Here is a 19,783-nt window from a genome sequence, read left to right on the forward strand (position 1 = left end):
TGAGAAAGCCTAGGTAAAGTAAGTACAAGTTCAGCACAGCATTGTGGGCTGAAGGAACTGTATTATGCTGCAGGTTTTCTATGTTTCTATGAAAATAATCCCAGCTTCTTCAACTGGTTCAAACATTCCTCAAAGTTACACGGCAGAGGAACAGACCCTTCTGCCCACTAAATCTGTTAGAGCATATTCTGGAGTTTAGCAAATATTAATTTCAACAGCAACCAGTCTTCAGATCTGAAGGTGGATTGCAGAGTGAATTTGAAATGCAGCTCTGAACAATGGTGTTCTTCGAGCTGCAGACTGGAGTTGGTTGGAAACCCTTTCACCTGAGATGTCTATATATGCATGAATGCAACCAGAGAGGCAATGATGATTAACATTCAATCTGGAGTGTCTGGAGTGTTGATGTGAAGATTTAGCTTTTTGAAAAAGATATACAACTTAAATGAAGCATTGTCAAACCAAAGTATTGAAGTAAACAATATCATTGTAACTATTGAAACTTTATAACTATTGATCCTAAGGGTATAACAATGTGACATACTTTCTCAAACATGGTGCCCATTCATTTTGCTCAATAAAGACTTCTATATCCACCAGCTCAGTGTCTCTCCAGTGACTTTGTTCACAGTCTCAGTAATGTCTATACTAGCCATGAAGTACCAATAATAAACCCCATTGACTGGCCATAGTCTGCAGAATCAGCAGAACCATGGTAAAAAATCTTTCATGCACCCCCTCCCAAACACTTCCTATTTTCCCACAGCTGTTGTCTGCCTTCAACAAGCAAACCCAACCCACCCAGACCCCCCACCCCCCTGGAACAGAACGAGAACCTGGAGACTCGCTGACACTCACCTACGGGATCCACGTGCTCAAGGTGGTCGATGAAATCTCGCTTCCCGAGGTAAACCGTTAACTGGAGGGTTAAGAAGATGGAGGACAGGTAAAGCCAGATGGTTCATGTTGTTCCTTACTCTGGTATGCTTGCCTCACTCCCCAGTCGCACACAGTGTACCAGAGTGAGATAATAACACACCTGCCCTCTTGCCTCTTCCCTTCCCCACCACCAACATCCCAAGGGTCACCACAGAGCAGAAACTCACTGGTTAGGCTCTGGATTCAAGATATTCCCCCCCCACACCCCCGTCAGGTTGTGTGAGGCTAGAGCTAGGGGTCATAGGTTCAGGGTGAAAGGTGAATACTCAAGGGGAACCCAAGGGGAAATTCCTTCAGTGTGGAATGAGATGCCAGTGGAAGTGGTAGGTGCAAGTTCAATTAAAGGTGAAGATCATCGAAACACACATTGAAATGCATCGTTTGCATCAAATCAAATGTGCTGGGGGCAGTCTGCAAGTGTCGCCACATTCCTCATGCTAACAGAGCATGCCCGCAAGTTGTTAACCCTAAACATACGTCTTTGGAATGTGGGAGGAAACTGGAGCACCTGGAAGAAACCCACATGATCACGGGAGAATGTACAAACTCCTCACAGACAGAAGTGGGAATCGCACCCAGAGCTGGCATTGGAATAGCGTTACACTAAGCACTACACCTAATTGTAGTGTTTAAGATAGGTTTGGATAGAGACATGGACAGGAGGGGTTTGGAGAGTTATAGTCTGAATGCAGGTAGGTGAGACCAGGCAGAAGATCGGGTCAGCACAGACTAGATGGGCCTCAAGGCCTGCTCCTGTACTGCAGCACTACATGACTCAAAGTTACCTCAAGAGGTCTTTTAGTCCACACTGATCATCAACTACCCACTCTTGTGGAGGGAGATTACCTACAGGGGATATCAGTGGGGTAACGGGAGCCAGGAAGGATTCAGTAGGCCAAATGGTCTCTTTTTCTGTTGTACGGAGACATCTAGTAGTTCCATTGAGGTGTCACCCTTTTCTACCAGGCTTTTGTTTAAAAAAAAGTCTAAATTGTCACATTTTACAAAGCATTTAAACAAATACTTAAATAGGCGAGCAGAGCAGGGTATGGTTCTAACGCAGGAAACTGGGATGAGTATTGGCAGGCTAAGAGGACCAGGATGGGCACAATGGGCCAAAAGGTCAGTATCAATAGTGGACGCCTTCATTAGTTCAATTCCCCAGTTGTTAGTGTAGAGTCTATCCCATGTCTGTGGTGGGGGAGAAATTGACTCGGGATGCACCTCCCAGTCTCTGTAACCCCCTCCGGCCCCCACACTCCTTCCTCTGTAACACCCTCTGGCCCCTACACACCTCCCTGTCTCTGTAACCCCCTCCAATCCCTACACCCCTCCCTGTCTCTGTAACCCCTCCATCTCCTACACCCCTCCCTGTCTCTGTAACCCCCTCCATCCCCTACACCCCTCCCTGTCTCTGTAACCCCTCCATCCCCTCCCTGCCTCTGTAACCCCCTCCATCCCCTACATCCCTCCCTGTCTCTGTACCCCCTCCATCCCCTACACCTCTCCCTGTCTCTGTAAACCCCTCCATCCCCTACACCCCTCCCGGTCTCTGTAACCCCTCCATCCCCTACACCCCTCCCTGCCTCTGTAACCCCCTCCATCCCCTACATCCCTCCCTGCCTCTGTAACCCCCTCCATCCCCTACACCCCTCCCTGTCTCTGTAACCCCTCCATCCCCTACACCCCTCCCTGTCTCTGTAACCCCCTCCAATCCCTACACCCCTCCCTGTCTCTGTAACTCCCTCCATCCCCTACACCCCTCCCTGTCTCTGTAACACTCTCCATCCCCTACACCACTCCGTCTCTGTAACCCCCTCCATCCCCTACACCCCTCCCTGTCTCTGTAACCCCTCCAATCCCTACACTCATCTGTCTCTGGAAACCCCTCTCACTCCTACACTCATCTCCATCTTATCCTCTTTTATCCTCTTCCCTGATTCTGGAACCATCTCCACCAGCCACAAATATTTTAATTTGACTTCCTGGACCCATTTTATTGAGGGAAACATTCCACACTATACCCTCCCCTGTAGAGCTTTGCCATACGACTCAGCCCCCTGCTCTAGACTCCCTGGATTCCCAGCATCTGCAGAACTCTGTGTTTATGATCTCCCTCTGCTCATGGTCAGACAGACAGCTGAACTGTCAGGCTGGGATATCACACCTCAGCACATCAGGAAGTAGCTGAGTGATAACAGCCTCGCTGATAAAGGGGCTGATTGCAAAGTGTTAGCAAGTAAGAGCCCAGCGCTTTGGTTTTACTGAAGGGTTCAGGATGTTGAAGTGACTGATTATTTGAGGAGAACGAGCCCACAGATAACTGCTGCCAAAATCCACACTGATACCAAAAAGTAAACAATCAGGTTGCAGCCAGGATCAACTCTTGACAGAGGAAACACAACCAAAGCTAAAAGCAAATGAGTCCACACACACTGGAGATCTAGCAATGGAAATTCCTCTGTTAATGCCAAGACACCGACACGTGCACACAAGCATGTAAACACACACAGTAAGAAATGCACGAGTGGACAGATATGCACGTGCACACACACAAAACCAAACACATGCACGTGCGCACATACACACATACCTAAACTAGACACACACAAACACCCACTCACACGCAAATGAGGCAGGAGATGTATCCTGGAGTTGGAGGACAGTGTGTGCGCGTGGGGGGTGGGGGTGTCTGGGGGGTTGTTGTTTTGTTGTTTGCTGTGTCCTGTGTTGTTATACTGAACACTGTGGGCATGCCATGTTGGCATCAGAATGTGTGGCAACTCTTGCCGGCTGCCCCCTGCACACCCTCGGCTATGTTGGTTGTTAACACGACCGACGCACTTCACTGCATGTTTCAATATACACGTGACAAATAAATCTGAAGCTGATTTCAGATACTTAGAATCAAAAACCAGCCCACAGGATCTCACACACACATGCAGAATTGCGCGCGCACGCGCACACACACACACAAAGCCAAACCTGTCCACCTGTCTCCCGCTCTAAACCCCCTTTAGAGAGCCAGCCTTTTGAACACCCCTTTCCTATTTCTACCCCAGACGCTGCTCATCCCGCTGAGCTCCACCGGCAGACCACTTGTCACCCTGCTGAGCGAGTTTCCTCCAGTCTCCTTGTGTATCCAGTTGTGAGAAATCCCTCTGGTCTTCGCAGTCGGAGGCACTGGGCATTTCATCTCCAGGGGGAGATGAACCTTTTGAATTCTCTTCCCAGCGGGCTCCATCGCTGAGGATATTCCAGTATTTATTTCTGGATATTGCCCAGAAAGGATATGGGGACAGTGCAGGAGAACAGCATTAAGAATATAGGGCACAGAAGCAGAATTAGGCCATTCGGCCCATCTTGGCTGATTTATTACCCCCCTCGTTCTCCGGCCTTCTCCCCGTAATCTTTGACATCCTGACTAATCAAGGACTTACCAACCTCTGCTTTAAGCGTACCCAATGATGGCCTCCACAGCCGTTTGTGGCAGAGATTCACCAATCTCTGTCCTAAAGGGCTATCCTTTTAACCTGATCCTAAACTCCCCCATTATAAGAAACATCTTCTCCACATCAACTTTACATCATTCATTACATGCTGTGTCGCATGATGTGAACGATCATGACCACAATTGTTCTTGGCAAATGGTTTGCCATTGCCTTCTGGGCAGTGTCTTTGCCAGACAGGTGACCCCAGCCATTATCAATACTCTTCAGGGATCGTCTGCCTGGTGTTAGTGGTCACATAACCAGGACTTGTGATATGCACCGGCTTCTCATATGACCATCCACCACCTGCTCCCATGGTCACATGACCCTGATCGCATAGGTTGGGGCGGGGGGGCACAGGGAAGGTTAAGCAGGTGCTACACCTTACCCAAGGGTAACCTGCAGGCTAGCGGAGGGAACAAGTGCCTTCCACCTCCTTTGGTAGAGGGAAATACTGCATGTATTAATAATAAACAAATTTAATCATATACTGTGACACACATCCTGGTGTCCAAGAGAGAGAGAGACAGAGAGAGAGACTGAGAAAGAGAGACAGAGAGAGAGACAGAGACAGAGAGAGAGAGAGAGAGAGAGAGACACACACACACACCCCCTACCTTCCTCTCTGCCCATCTGGATCCACCTCTCACCTATCGGACCCTACCTCACCCGTCCCTCATTCTGCATTGCTTCCTCTCCCCTCTCAGTCCTGATGCAGGAACCCAGCCAGAAACAGCAACATCCCTCCAGAGTCACTGTGTGACCCGCTGAGCTCTCCCAGCAGTCGGCTTTCTCTCCGCGCCTGGTGCATTACATCCCTAAACCATCCAATCATCAAACTCCTAGCTGTTGGTGGGATCTTGCTGTGCAACAACGGGCTGCCGTATTAACTACAACAACTTCATCCTTTTGGGGACGTGAAAGTGGATAAATTAATTTACAGTAAACAACACACACAAAATGCTGGTGGAAAGGGTGACACAACACTTCACAGTACCAGTGACCTGGGTTCAATTCCCACCACAGCCCATAAGGAGTTTGTATGTTCTCCCTGTGACCGCGTGAGTTTCCTCCTGGTGCTCCCGTTTCCTCCCACAGTCCGAAGACGTACCAGTTGGTAAATTGCTCTGTGGTTAGGGTTGGATTAAGTTGGGGGTTGTTGGGCAGTGGGGCTCGAAGGGATGGAAGGCCCTACCCCCTGCAGTATCTCAATAAATACATTAAACTCAGCAGGTCGGGCAGCATCCGTAGGGGGAGATGAACAATCAACATTCAGTCTGAGACCCTTCGTCGGGGTGGGGAGGGGGGGGCAGGGTACAAGACCAGGTGAGGGGGAAGGTGCATAGGTGAGGGAGGGGAGATGAGGTGAGAAGGTGGGATCTAACAGATGGAAGAGGCAGAGGGAGGATTTTTCCCCCATGGACCATGGGGGAAAAGGGAAGGAGAGGGCGCACCAAAGGGAGGTGACAGACAAGTCATGAGGGTGGGGTGAGGAGGAGGGGTGAGAGGGTGACCAGAATACGAAATGGAAGAAGAGTGAAGAAATGGGGAGTGACTTACTGGTGATTAAAGGAATCAATTCATGCCACCAGGTTGGAGGCTACGCAGACAGAATATGAGGTAGTGTTCCTTCAACCTGATTGTGCCTCATTGTGGCAGTAGGAGGCCATGGACCGACATTTTGGTGTGCGAAGGGGAAGTTGACCTGAAATGGGCCTTTTGCGTCAGAGTGAAGATACTCACAATCTGCCTTGGAACTCACCAACGTAGAGGAGACCAGCAGGCTCACAGGTCAGAGTCGATCAGAACTTGAATCAGGTTTAATATCACTGGCATGTGTCATGCGTCATGCTATTGGACTTTATGGCAGCAGTACGTAATACGTAATGATAGGAGAAAACTGTGAATTAATGTATACACATTGTGTAAAATAGAAATAAAAAAGTAGTGAGGTAGTGTTCGTGGGTTCAATGACCATTCAGAAATCTAATGGCAGAGAGGAAGAAGCTGTTCCTGAATCGCTGAGTGTGTGCCTTCAGGCTCCTGTACCTCCTCCCTGATGGTAACAATGAGAACAAGGCATGGCCTGGGAGGTGGGGGTCCTTGATAGTGGATTCCGCCTTATTAAGGCACCGCTCCTTGAAGATGGCCTGGATGCTGGGCAGGCTAGTGCCCATGATGGATATGACTAGATCACAACTTTCTGCAGCTTATTTCGGTTGGGTGCAGTAGACCCCCACACACAGCACCCCCCATATCAGTCAGTGATGCAGCTAATCAGAAGCTTTATCTGACCTGGGGCCCCGAGTGGTGGTGAGGGAGGGGCAGTGGTAGCACTTGCCCCAGTCACTGGGATAGGTGCTAGGAGGGAAGAGACGAGTGGACAAGGGAGTCATGGACACAGTGATCCCTTTGGAAAGTGGCGGAGGTGGGAGCGGAGGGAAGCGTGCCTGGTGGTGAGATCCCACCGTGGAAGTTCCGGAGAACGATGTGCTGGCGACATTATACGAATATTATCTGTGTTCTGATGCAGATGGATATGAAACAAAAATCTCTCACCTTACAGTTCGGACTGGACTTCTTAAATACCCTGAAAGAGAGAAAGGGACGTGTTAGTGTGCATAAATTTTACAGTCACAACATACAACTGTGTGATACCAATCTGCAGCTTGGAGATTCTCATTTAATCCTCCTCCCCAAAGCCCCCACCCCCCCCGTCCACCGATCATAAACTGCAGAGAGTTTGGATACAGCTCAGGATATCACAAAAACAAGCCTCACCTCCATTAAATCTTGTCTACACTTCCCGCTGGCTCAGTGAAGCAGCCACAAAGACCCCTCCCTCTGTACAAAAACCTGAAAGCATGTACCATCAGGTTCAAAGACATCTTCTACCCTGCTTTTGTAGGACTACTGGAAGGTCCCCTAGTATCAGGGCTGGATTTAGTGGGGCCAGGGCCCCTGGGCTGGAGGCCCTGATGGGCCCCTGCCGACACCGTAAAATGCCGCTGTACCAAGCAAAAGAAGGCAAGAACAAGAGCAAAGGTCGTACTGGTCTAAATATCAAAGCTGTGGACCAAGACACTGGTTTAGTACAATTCGTAGGCTATAAACTTACAGGCCTTAAGAGGAAGGACAGAAAGTAATGCAGATTCTTAGTTTGAAGGACAGCATCTAAAGCACTCAAAAATTGACCGAGGCTTAGTTGGCTTAGTAAAGTTATGAAAGAGACGAAGTATGATGTACCCAGTCTTAAATCTTTATTTAGCTGTTGCTGCACATACCCTAGGCCTTATTTCTCAAACTATGCCAAAGCATTTTTATCTAGGTATTTTTCTCAACCGTGTGTTCTGAGAAAGTAAAATGGAAATGGGAGACAAAAAGGCCAAGGGAGATGGCACTATGACAAACTAGGAAACTTGACAATACTCCAATAATCTAGCACATACTAACCTATTGCTGCACTGTGTGGCTTGCAGAGTAAAGACCACTTATTACTTACCAAGTTTGTAAACAGACAACTATTAGCCTATTGCCACAAAAACAGGAACAGCACTGACACACAAGCCTAGATATTTACAAAGTCAGATGCTTGTTTTTCAGAACTAAAGCCTAGTTATTCTGGATTTCTTCACACCAAAGTCCTTGATCAGATCACTAAAATCCAGTTTCCGAACAAGTTCATTTTCGAGTGACATCAGAGTAAGACGACTCAGCCTGTCCTGTCCCATTGTAGATCTGAGCCTATGTAGTTGCCGTTATCAGGCCTACTAAATATGTCACTGGAGCCTCGGATAGCCAGTCCCCTCTCGACCAAAAACTTGACAACCACCAACACTGTTCTCAATACGTCGGTCCAGTAGACACTCTGACTCGAACTGTTTTTGCAGTTCTGTATCTATCCTTCCGCTGTCAAACGCTAGTGTAACATAGGTCAGTATCGTTTTCCTGTGGTGTTCGCTATTTTCATGCTCTACGTGCTCAGCGGCATGTTTCCAGTCGCTAAAGCCAGTTTCGAAGATGGGCTGGCAGGTACCATCACTGAAGATGCGGCATGGAAAACAAAACACACAGCTGGTGGAAGGGGAATATAAGAGCCATTGCCTTGATATGTACTCACCTTTTACGAGCTTGCGTTTAAAGTGAAATTTGGAGAAAAAAAGTCTCTGCTCTTTGTATACTCGTTCCAAAGCTTTGATATCCACATCCTTATTCTGGCAGGACTCTGGCCCATTCCTAGCCCAGTACACTCAGACTGAATCATCTAACGTTTCCTTTCCCCAGCGAGCAGGATCAGTGCTGTAAGGATCCTCAGTAGCGGTAACGTTAACAGTAATGGCGGCCCGACTTGGTTGTTCGGAGGCCTCTGTGGTCGGGAATCCCAAGGTCATGCTCTCTGCCTCTTCAGTGTTAGCTGCTGACTGTGGCAAGGACGGTGGTCCTGTGCTAACGCTGGTGCTAGCTGTTGAACAAGTCTCCATTTGTCCACCGGTCTCAGACTGCGACAAGAGCCATGGTACTGCTGCATCATCGAGAACAGGTTTACTAAATTCTGTCAATTTCAGTGTCTTTTTTTAATGCTTCTTTCTCACGGTCCTCTTTTCCTTGTTTCTTTTTTCTTTTCTGTGCTCCACCCTCGTATTTTTTTTGTCCGCCATGATGATAGCTACCTATTTTGGGCCCCTCTGCAGCTCTGGCCCCTGGGCTGCAGCCCAGCCTAGTCCTGCCTAAAGTCCGGCCCTGCCTAGTATGATGAAATGGTCCCTTGTGCTCACAATCTACCTCGTTATAAACTTGCATCTGAAGACTAATTTATACTTGTGCGCCAAATGTATGCCATAGGTACCGCGTACCCTACCCCCTAGGGTGACGTGCACCTCCCCAAAAATGTAACTCACGCGTCGTGGCGACGCAGACCGCAACAACTGTGATTGGTCCGCTTGGTAGCATCGCATTTCCTCCTACGCATTTACGGTTGCTTTTCTCCGCCATGTCTGTACACTGATGTGAAATAAATGGTTGGAGACGATGAACCAAATCGTCAAATCTACCTGCCGACATCTGAAAATATTTGAAATGCATTTCCTCATCCACGTCTCCCACAAAGAAACTCAACAGTGGCATAGAAACCCCACTGCCAACTAGCGTTTTGGCGGTGAATTGCAGAGCGACACAGACACAACCACGCATGCTCGCTACGGCGTAGAGCTACAGAAGGTATAAATCAGGCCTACGGCGTAGCCCGTACACACAAGTATAAATCAGCCTTTACTGTCTGCCTGCACCTCACTTTCTCTGTAGCAGTAACATGACACTCAGTGGCCACTTTATTACTCTTGAGTGTACGTCTGTCGTCTTCCGCTGCTGTCCATACACTTCCAGGTCCGATGTGTTGTGCATTCAGGACTGCTCTCCTGCACACCACCGCTGTAATGCATGGTTGTTTGAGTTACCGGCGCCTTCCTGTCAGCTTGAACCAGTCTGGGCATTCCCCCCTCACCTCTCTCATTGACAAGGCGTTTTCACCCACTGGATGTTTTTTTTTCACACCATTCTCTAAGCTCTAGAGACCATTGTGTGTGAAAATCCCAGGAAATCAGCAGTTTCTCAGAGACACAAACCACTGCATCTGACACCAACAGTCATTCTGATCACAATTCTTCCCCATTCTGACGTTTGATCTGAACAACAACTGAACCTCCTGACCATGTTCTACGCATTAAGTTGCTGCCACATGATTGACTGATTAGATATTTGCATTAACACACAGATGTACCTAATAAAGTGGCCACTGAGTGTGTATTCTGCATTCTGTTAATGTTTTTCCCCTTATAGTAAGGCTTATACTATCTCAAAGTACTGATGTATTTGAAACTCACCTGTATGGACGACTTACAAAGCTACATTTTTTACTTAACTCATTACATGTGACAATAATAAGCCAGTTCTAGGCTGTTGGACGGTTGAGAGGCCAGGATTTAGAGTCCTGCACTCTTGATCAAAGGCAGGAGATATGAAACCTCATCCAGATGGTCAACATTGCAAAATATTTCCCTCAGAGATTGCTGGAGGGTGGCGGGGACAGTGTCCAAACGGGGAGACGGTCATCCTCAAAGAGTGAAACCTTGCTGACACCACGTTGCTGAACCAGGGTTGGTCTTGTTCCACCAGCAGACCAGACCCATCAGAGGTCATGATGCAGTGCTGTAGAGGGATCCCCAATGTCAAATTGGACCCCATGAATTCTTGTGTTACCCACTCAGACATGGGGGTGAGAAGCTCTCCTTCTGATCACTGCCCATTGTCCTGGCAAATCAAGAGACCAAGGCATGGGAGCAGAATTCAGCCTGAGACTGCAGAGGGTAGTGGACACAGCTCAGCACATCATAGGAACCATCCTCCTCTCTAGGGACACTGTCTACACAAAGTACGTACACAATATACAACCCTGAGATTCCTCTTTCTTACACGCTGCTACATAACAAAAAACCCGATAGAAGTATTGAAGCATTAAAAATTGAAGACCATCAAGCACCCAATGTGCAGGGAAAAAAATCAAGTAATGCTAACAATAAAAGTAAGCAAATAACATTCAGAACTGTAGCTCATGGAAGTAAGTTCACAGCTACAAAGCCAGTCACAGGCAATCCAGGAGCCCATTAGCTGCAGGCCAGAGCCTCAGTTCAGTACAGAGATGAGTAAACCTTGAGGAGCAGCGAGCTGAACTGGCCCGTCTCTCACCTCCAGCCCTGACACCCTGACCTTTCCAATCTGGCCCAGTGCTTAAGCCATCCAAACCGCCAGTGGCTCCTTGCTCTCAGACCCGGGCTCTGCCACCTCGATTCAGTCTATACCCGACCTTTCCAATTCAGCCTGGCGATCGAGTCGCTCAAGGACACTGGAACAGACCTCTGATATGATAAGATGGATTCTTGGCCTCAGAATCCGCATCATAATGATCTTGCAATCTTGTCTACCTGCACTGCACCTTCTCTGTAGCCGTTACACTTTATTCTGCGTTGATATTGTTTTACCTTGTTCCATCTCAATGCACTGTGTAATGATCTGAGAGTATGCAAGACAAACTCAGTACACATGACAACAATAAACCAATTCCAATACTAAGTAATGGGGGGAGGTGGTGGAGGGAGGGATAGATAAATAAATGAATAAGGTTGAAGAACAGCTACTTCCCTTCAACCATTCGGTTCTTGAACCAACCAGCACAACCACAATCTCCACCTCAGAACAGCAACCCTATGAACATAATGCAGTGCAATGGACTTTTGTTGGAGTTGTTTTTGTTCTTGTAAAAGTTGTATTTAACATGTGCTTTATCTGTGAATGCTGCTTATCCGATGCCATGCTCCTGTGTTGCTGCGGTCATTATGTTTTTCATTGCACCTGTGCATACATGGACTTGTAGAGATGACAATAAACTCCACATTGACTTTGAACTCCTTGGATCACAATTTGTCAAACTCCAGCCTCTACCTGCTGGAAGAGCTGTGTTTTGTGACTGCAAAACATTAAACGAATGCAAAGGAACACACAGCAGTCTGAAATGCAAGTCTAACTTCGGCTTACTTCAAGCAAGGCACACAGGTATCACGTGGTAACATGATGCTATATACAATTCACATATAATCCATAGTAAGTTATTTTGATTAAACATCTTTGTACATTCAATTATACATCTCTTAGGCACGTATGTGCCTAAGGCTTTTACACAATTTGTCAACGTGGAGTGGAGAGTGAGTTTGTAAATCTGGAAGGAGCAAAGGATGTTGGGAGTGATGAGGGCAGAGCGCTGTGGGAGGGGTGTGGGACAGGTAGCAGAGGAGTGCCAGGGGCAGGGGTGACGTGGGTGCAGACACACCCAGCCCTGAGACTCCAGGCAAGGTCATTTGATTCCAAACAATTGGTTACTGATCATTACAGAATGTCTCTCTGGTTCTTCCCTCTGCCTTCCCCTTTTCCCAACCATGATTCCCCTCTCCCTGCCCCCTTCCCACTCTCAGTCCACAACAGAGACCCGTTATCAGAATCAGGTTTATCATCACTCATGTATGTCATGAAATTTGTAGGGTTTTTTGCAGCAGTACAGTGCAGTACATAAATTTACTACAGTCTTGTGCAAAGGCCTTGGGTACCCTAGATATATACATGGGCCAAAGACTTTTGCACAAAACTGTAACTTGCAGACACATAAAGTAATATTACCACAGATAAATTAACAAATAATGTGTATTTCTGACACAAGTCAAAGATTAAGCAGTATACCCTATATCTATAGAAATATGCCAGAATCTTTGGTGACATACTAAATCTCCTGAGACTTCTGATGAAGTTAAGCCACTATAGAGCCCTCTTCATGATTGCATCAATGTGTTGGGCCTAGGATCGATCTTCAGAGATGCTGATAGGCGGGAACGTGAAAACTGCTCACCACTTCCATCGCCGATCCATCAATAAGGACTGGTGCACGTTCCTCTGACTTGCGCTTCCTGAAGTCCACCACAATCCATTCATCTTGCTGACATGGAGTGCGAGGACGAGGACGCCCTTGTGATACCACTCAACCAGCCTTTCCTTCTGACTCCCTTGTCACCATCTGAGATACGGCGGTGGCGTCATCAGCAGATTTATAGATGGCGTTTGCGCAGCGACTGGCCACACAGTCATGAATGAGTCGAGGGAGTAGATCAGTAGGCTAACCACGCGTACTTGAGGTGCGCCCGTGCTGATTGTCAGCAAGGAGGAGACGTTGGCTATGGGGTTCCCGTACACAGACTCAAAAGAACAGGTGAAATAGAACTTTCCAGCTCTATCCAACAGCAAATTGACTTTAAGCAGCAGGATCTACTGCCGGCAAACTTACATCACTGCTAGGTTAATGGTACTTCGAGTCACTGACCTGTTTCAGCTCAAGCTGTTATACCTGCCATTGCTTTCATCAACACAGTCATGAATTTTAAGTAATTGGGCTGAAGGAGAAAGGCTTCTGTTGGGAATGTAATCCATTAAACAAACAGCATTCTAATTGCACATAAAGACTTCCCTGCATCATTGTCCAGTTACAGCGTGAATATCCAAAAGCAAGGCAGCCCATTTAGCCCTCAGAAAGCAGTATCCCCTCTCTCAGAATATGCCGCATCTTTCCTCTCAATTCTGAGCAAGTACACCACGTTGTAGGCCCTTCAGCCCATAATGATGTGCTGACCTCAATGCACTCCAAGTTCAATCTAACCCTTCCCTTCCTCATATTCCTCCATTTTTCTTTCACCCATGTGCCTATCTAAGAGTCTCAAAAATGCCCCTAATGTATCTGCCTCTACCTCCTCTCCTGGTGGCACGTTACATGCATTCACTGCTCTGTGTGTAAACAAAAACTACCTCTGACATTCCCCCCACCCCGCCAAATACTTTCCTCTAATCACCTTAACATTTTGCTGCCTTCGCATGAGCCATTTCCACCCGGGGAAAATGTCTCTGGCTGTCTGCTCAATGTATGTCCCTTATCATCTTGTACATCTCTATCAAGTCACCTCTCATCCTCCTTCACTCCAAAGAGGAAAGCCCCAGCCCACCCAAACTTTCCTCATAAGACGAGTTCTCTAACCCAGGTAGTTTCCTGGTAAATTTCTTCTCCACCCTCCCGAAAGTTGCAACATCCTTCCTATAACGAGGTGACCAGAACTGAACATAATATTCCAAGTGTGATCTAACCAGAGTTTTATAGAGCTACAACATTACCTCACAGCTCTTGAACTCAATCAGCTGACTAATGAAAGCCATCACACCATACACCTTCTTAACCACTCTATCAATTCACGTGCCAACTATGAACAACCTTTGGATATGGACCCCAAGATCTCTCTGTTCCTCCACACTGTTAAGGACCCCACCATTAACCCTGTACTCTGCCTGTAAATTTGACCTTCCAAAGTGTACCACTTCACACTTTTCTGGATTGAACTCCATCTGCCGTTTCTCAGCCCAGCTCTGCATCCTGTCAATGACCTGCCGTAACCTACAACAACCATCTACACTGTCTACAACACCACCAACCTTTGCGTCATCTGCAAACATTCTAACCCACCCTTCCACTTCCACATCCAAGTCATTTACATAAGTCACAAAGAGCAGGGGTCCAAGAATTGATCCCTGGGGAACACCACTGGTCACTGAACTCCAGGCAGAATATGCTCCATCTACTACCACCCTTTGTCTTCTGTGGGCAAGCCAAATCTGAATCCATGCAGTCAAGTTTCCCTGGAACCCATGCCTCTTGACTTTCTGAATACTGTATGCCTACCATGAGGAACCTTGCCAAATTCCTTACTAAAACCCACATACACCACATCCACCGCTCTACTTTCAATTTATTTTATCACTTCCTCCAAAAATTCCATCAGGTTTGTTCATCACTTTCCCAGACTGGGCAGTACCTGCTACTTCTCAACTCAGCTCTGCATCCTATCAATGTCCCGTTGCAACCTTGAACAAACAGAAGGTCTGAGAACTTCTCCTTACTGAGCAGCGATGTGTGTCTTTCATCCTGGCTGCAAGGGTGAAGTTCCACTATGCTTACACACGTCCTGCAAAGTGCCAAGGGGCACGACACAGCCTCCAGTTTCTTCTTCCTCATTTACAAAGAGGAACTCGGGCAAAAACACACCGAGGATGTGCTGACACTGGAGAGGATTCGAAGGAGGTTCACAATAATTATCCTAGGATTGAAAGACTTAAACTATGAGGAGCATTTGGTGGCTCACAGGACTTCAGAAGAGTGAGGGAGTATCTCTTTGAAACCTATCGAATGTTAAAAAGCCTTGACACAGAAGATGTGGAGAGGATGGTGGGAGAGTCTATGGCCAGAGGACACAACCTCAGAGAAGAGGGACACCCATTTAGAACAGAAATAAGGAGCCATTTCTTTAGCCAGAGAGTGGTGAATCTGTGGAATTCATTACCACTGCTGGCTGTGGAGGCCAGATCATTGAGTATATTTAAGGCAGAGGTTGATAGGTTCTTGATTAGTCAGGGCATGAAGTGATACAGGGAGAAGGGACAAAATTGGGGCTGAGAAGGAAATTAATCAGTCATGTACGGCAGAGCAAACTCGATGGGACACAAAGCCTAATTCTGCTCCAATATCTTATGGTCTAACATTGCAATGGAAAGGATGAGCAGCCTTAAGTTCCTGGGAGACAACATCTCAGAGGACCTACCCACACCCAGCATATGAAGGCAACATGCCAGCAAACCACACACAAAATGTTGGCAAGGTCAGGCAGCACCTATGGAAGGGAGTAAACGCTCGACATTTTGGGCAGAGATCCTTCATCAAGACCGGAAGGAAGGGGGCAGAAGCCAGAATAAGGTGGAGGTATGGGAGAAGTACAAGGTGCTAAGTAGGAGTACAATCTATTACCTACCAGCTTGTATTCCTTTCCCCTCCTCAAACCATCTTATTCTCGTGTCTGTCCCCTCCTTTCCATTCCTGATGAAGAGTGACACCCGAAACGACGACTGTTTACAGCGGCCACACCCCCGGTACACTGTTTCGTCAGGCAAGCTAAACCAGGTGAGGGTAGCCGGTGGGCCTCATACCCCAGTGAGAAAGGGTCACACCTGCCTGAGCCTCTGGTGGACTGGGCGGATGAGATCTACAGTGAGCTCCTACCGCCAGGAATGTGGTACAGCAACGCTCCGTGGAGAGCGAAGAGCATGACCAGGTACAGAGGATGTCAAGGTCATCCACTGCAACCAAGATCCTAGTTTGTGACGCTTGCTCGTACCACTGGGTCCGGACTTCTGAGGTCAAGAGAGAGGAACTGCCCCAGTGCAATGGGTTCTCCGCTTTAAAAACTCTCCCGCACAGGTTTCCTGTCATCATCTGACACGGTGGACAACCAGCACCTCGATGCACTGTGTAATGATCAGATCTGTATGAGCAGTATGCAAGACAAGCAGTTCACTGTATCTCAGTACCTATGACCATAATAAACCGATTGCAATTCATTTTCAGCTCAAGAGGCTGAAGCATCTGTTCTTTTCATTGTTCCCCTTTGCCGTGTGGCGTTTGAGGCACAAAGCAGGGCAAGTAAAAGGCATGTATACATTGAAATAGAAAGCTGATTAAACATAATTCAGTGAAACCAAACTGTCCTCTGCCTTCGCTACAGTCTGGTTCCTAGAGGGGTTGGTTGGTTGCAGTCTGCGGGAGACCAGCAGAGGGCGCTGGGTTTAAACTACAAGCGATTCTGCAGCAGCTGGATATCCAGAGCACTGCACAAGCACAAAATGCTGGAAGAGCTCAGCAGGTCAGGCACCTATGGAAGGGGAGACAGACACAGACAGAGGCATTTAAGTTTTTCTTCCAGATGCCAAAACATCCGTGTTCATAGTTTTCCAAATCAAATTGTAAAGAAAAAGCAACACACATAAAAGTTGCTGGTGAACGCAGCAGGCCAGGAAGCATTTATAGGAAGAGGTACAGTCGATGTTTCGGGCCGAGACCCTTCATCAGGACACGGCCCAAAATGTCGACTGCACCCCTTCCTATAGGTGCTGCCTGGCCTGCTGCGTTCACCAGCAACTTTGATGCGTGTTGCTTGAAATTCCAGCATCTGCAGATTTCCTTGTGGTTGTAGCAAGAAACACACTGCTTAATAGCAGTTTCACTTACTGAAATTTGCCCTTATAGAGTTTACAAAACTCCTACCAAAAAATCTGACATACAGAACAAAAAAAATTATCTATGAAATTTATGTGAAAGAAAGCAAACAATTAAGCACAAAATTTACTTTTTATGAACTTACATTTCTGATACAGGCAAAGTTTATACTGGATGGTGGGGTGGAGATCCGTCTCTACCAAAGGAGGTGTAAGATGCTCCTTCCCTCCGCTAGCCTGCAGGTCACCCTTGGGTGAGGTGCAGCACCTGCTTAGCCCCCCCCACCCCAATCAGGGTCATGTGAATCCATGGGAGCAGGTGGCGGATGGTCGTACGAGCATCCAGTGCGCAGCACAAGTCCTGGTTATGTGACCACTGACACCAGGTAGACAATCTCTGAAGAGTATTGATAATAGCTGGGGTCACCCGTCTTGTAAAGATGTTGCCCAGAAGGCAATGGCAACCCATTTATGTAGAAAAATTTTCCAGGGACAACTATGCTGATCAATGAATCTCTTAAATGCCCCTAACGTATCTGCCTTGACCACCACCCTCTGACATTCCACCTATACTTTCCTCCAGTCACCTTAAACATATGGTCACCATATGAGGAACGTCCGGCAGCTCTTGGGCTGTATTCCCTGAAGTTCAGGAGAACTGGGGGGGGGGGGGGAGGAGTGGGATCTCATAGAAACATTCTGAACGTTAAAAGGCCTGAACAGATTAGATATGGCAAAGTTGTTTCCCATGGTAGGGGATTCTAGGACAAGAGGGCACGACTTCAGGACTGAAGAATGTCCTTTTAGAACTGAGATGTGGAGAAATTACTGTTGCCACGAGCGGCTGTGGAGGCCAAGTCATTGGGCATATTTAAGGCAGAGATAGATAGGTTTTTGATTAGCCAGGGTATCAAAGGATAGAGGGTGAAGGCAGGGGAGTGGGGATGACTGAATGGTGGAGCAGACTTGATGGGCTGAATGGCCTACTTCTGCTCCTATATCTTAGTCTTAAAATTGTACTCACTAGTATCAGCCATCTCCGCCCTGACTGCCCACTTGATCTATGCCTCTTATCATCTTGTACTCCTCTATTAATTCACCTGTCCTTCACTCCAAAGAGAAAAACCCTAACTCGCTCAACCTTTCCTCACAGGAAATTCTCTCTAATCCAGGCAGTACCCTTAACCTTGCTCAACTTTTGTGGGAAGTCAGACTCCTGTAGAGTAGGGGTGGCCTGCAGAATGTCAAACAACATTGCAGACAGTTTTCCCTCTGCAACCTAAAACGAGATCAATTCTAACTTCTCCCAGATCAAGGGTCTCCCCCTGAAACGTTATCTCTGCTTCCCTCCCCGCAGATGCTGCCTGACCTGCTGAGTGTTTCCGGGATTACCTTCGTTGGTTTCGGAGTCACAGCGTCCCAGGTCAGCCCAAGGAGGCTGCTGACTGCATCAACCCTTCTCCCCAACAACAGTAAAATTGGCACAATTAACAACATCCCCCCCTCCACCCACATGAAAATTCACTTTGAGGATAAGCATGGGAAAGACAAGAATGAGGTCGGTTTGCCAATATTTCCATCTCCAAGAAAAACATCGAATCAGAAACACAAGACCAAGGTCATGGACGAAGATTTTTTGATATCCGAAGACAATTCTGTGCTATAAAATACATGCCCGAGGCGATGGCAGGGCTCTTGATGCGTCAGTGATACTCGGCTGGTGAAGGATTGTCTGCTCCACTGGGCCTTCTGAGGAAGGAAGGGGATCTGACAGGACAACAGGGAGAGTGCAAGGTGCAGGGAGTTACAGTGTGAACACAGGCCATTTGGCCCATCAAGTCCACACTAACCAAAATCAGTTTACCATTGTCACGCTTTCTAAGTTACACAGAAAATATTCGCTCTGGGTGCCATGGGTATAGAACACTTACTGACTTATTACAAGGGGCAACAATAGCAGAATGCAGAATAAAGTGTTATAGTTGCAGAGAAAGGGCAGTGCAGACAGACAATGTGGAAGGACCACGATGAGGTAACTTGCAAAGTCGCAAGATCCATTTATTAGGTAAATTTATTATGATTATGAAAATGCGTAAAATGCCACCATTTACAACCCTGAGATTCATTTACTTGTAGGCACTGATAGTAGTACAGAGGAATACAATAGAAGCAATGAAAAACTACACACAGAGATTGACAAACAACCAATGCACAAAAGACAAATGTGGAAATAAATACAATAAACAAACAAATGATACCAAGACATGAGTATCGAGATACAACCTTGCAGCTCTTTGACCTGCGCTGCCCAGGAAACGATTTAATCCTAGCCTAATCACAATTAACCTAGGCAACCGGAGCACCCAGAGGAAACCCACGCGGTCACAGGGGAGAATGGACAGAGTCCTTACAGGTAGCGGTGGTAACTAAACCGGGGTCGCTGGCACGGTAAAGCACTGTGCTAACCACGACCCTACCGTGCTGCCCATTTTGTAGAGTCATTGAAAGTGAGTGAGTCTTTTGGTTGTGCAATCAGTTCAGAGTTGAGGTGAGAAGTTATCCAGAAGATACGACAGCCTAGAAGCACCTACCACTCGGCTCAAGGACAGCTTCCATCCTCTTGTTATTAGACTATTGAATGGACCCCAAATAATAAAACAGAGCTCCTGATC

The 19,783-nt window shown here is 47.3% G+C and overlaps 1 protein-coding gene across 2 annotated transcripts in view; it reads right to left on the reverse strand.

Moving 5' to 3' along the window:
- LOC140197867 (arrestin red cell) overlaps nucleotides 1-19,783 on the reverse strand; it is a 124,544-nt gene that overhangs the window by 22,657 nt on the left and 82,104 nt on the right. For both annotated transcript variants that reach the window (XM_072258410.1, XM_072258409.1), the window contains exons 2-3: nucleotides 6,990-7,020; nucleotides 859-919 (exon numbers count right to left, since the gene is read on the reverse strand). In XM_072258410.1, coding sequence (XP_072114511.1) covers nucleotides 859-919; nucleotides 6,990-7,020 — 92 coding nt within the window. The remainder of the gene's footprint in view (nucleotides 1-858; nucleotides 920-6,989; nucleotides 7,021-19,783) is intronic.

The sequence above is a fragment of the Mobula birostris genome, chromosome 5 (assembly GCF_030028105.1).
Source record: "Mobula birostris isolate sMobBir1 chromosome 5, sMobBir1.hap1, whole genome shotgun sequence".
NCBI lineage: Eukaryota > Metazoa > Chordata > Chondrichthyes > Myliobatiformes > Myliobatidae > Mobula > Mobula birostris.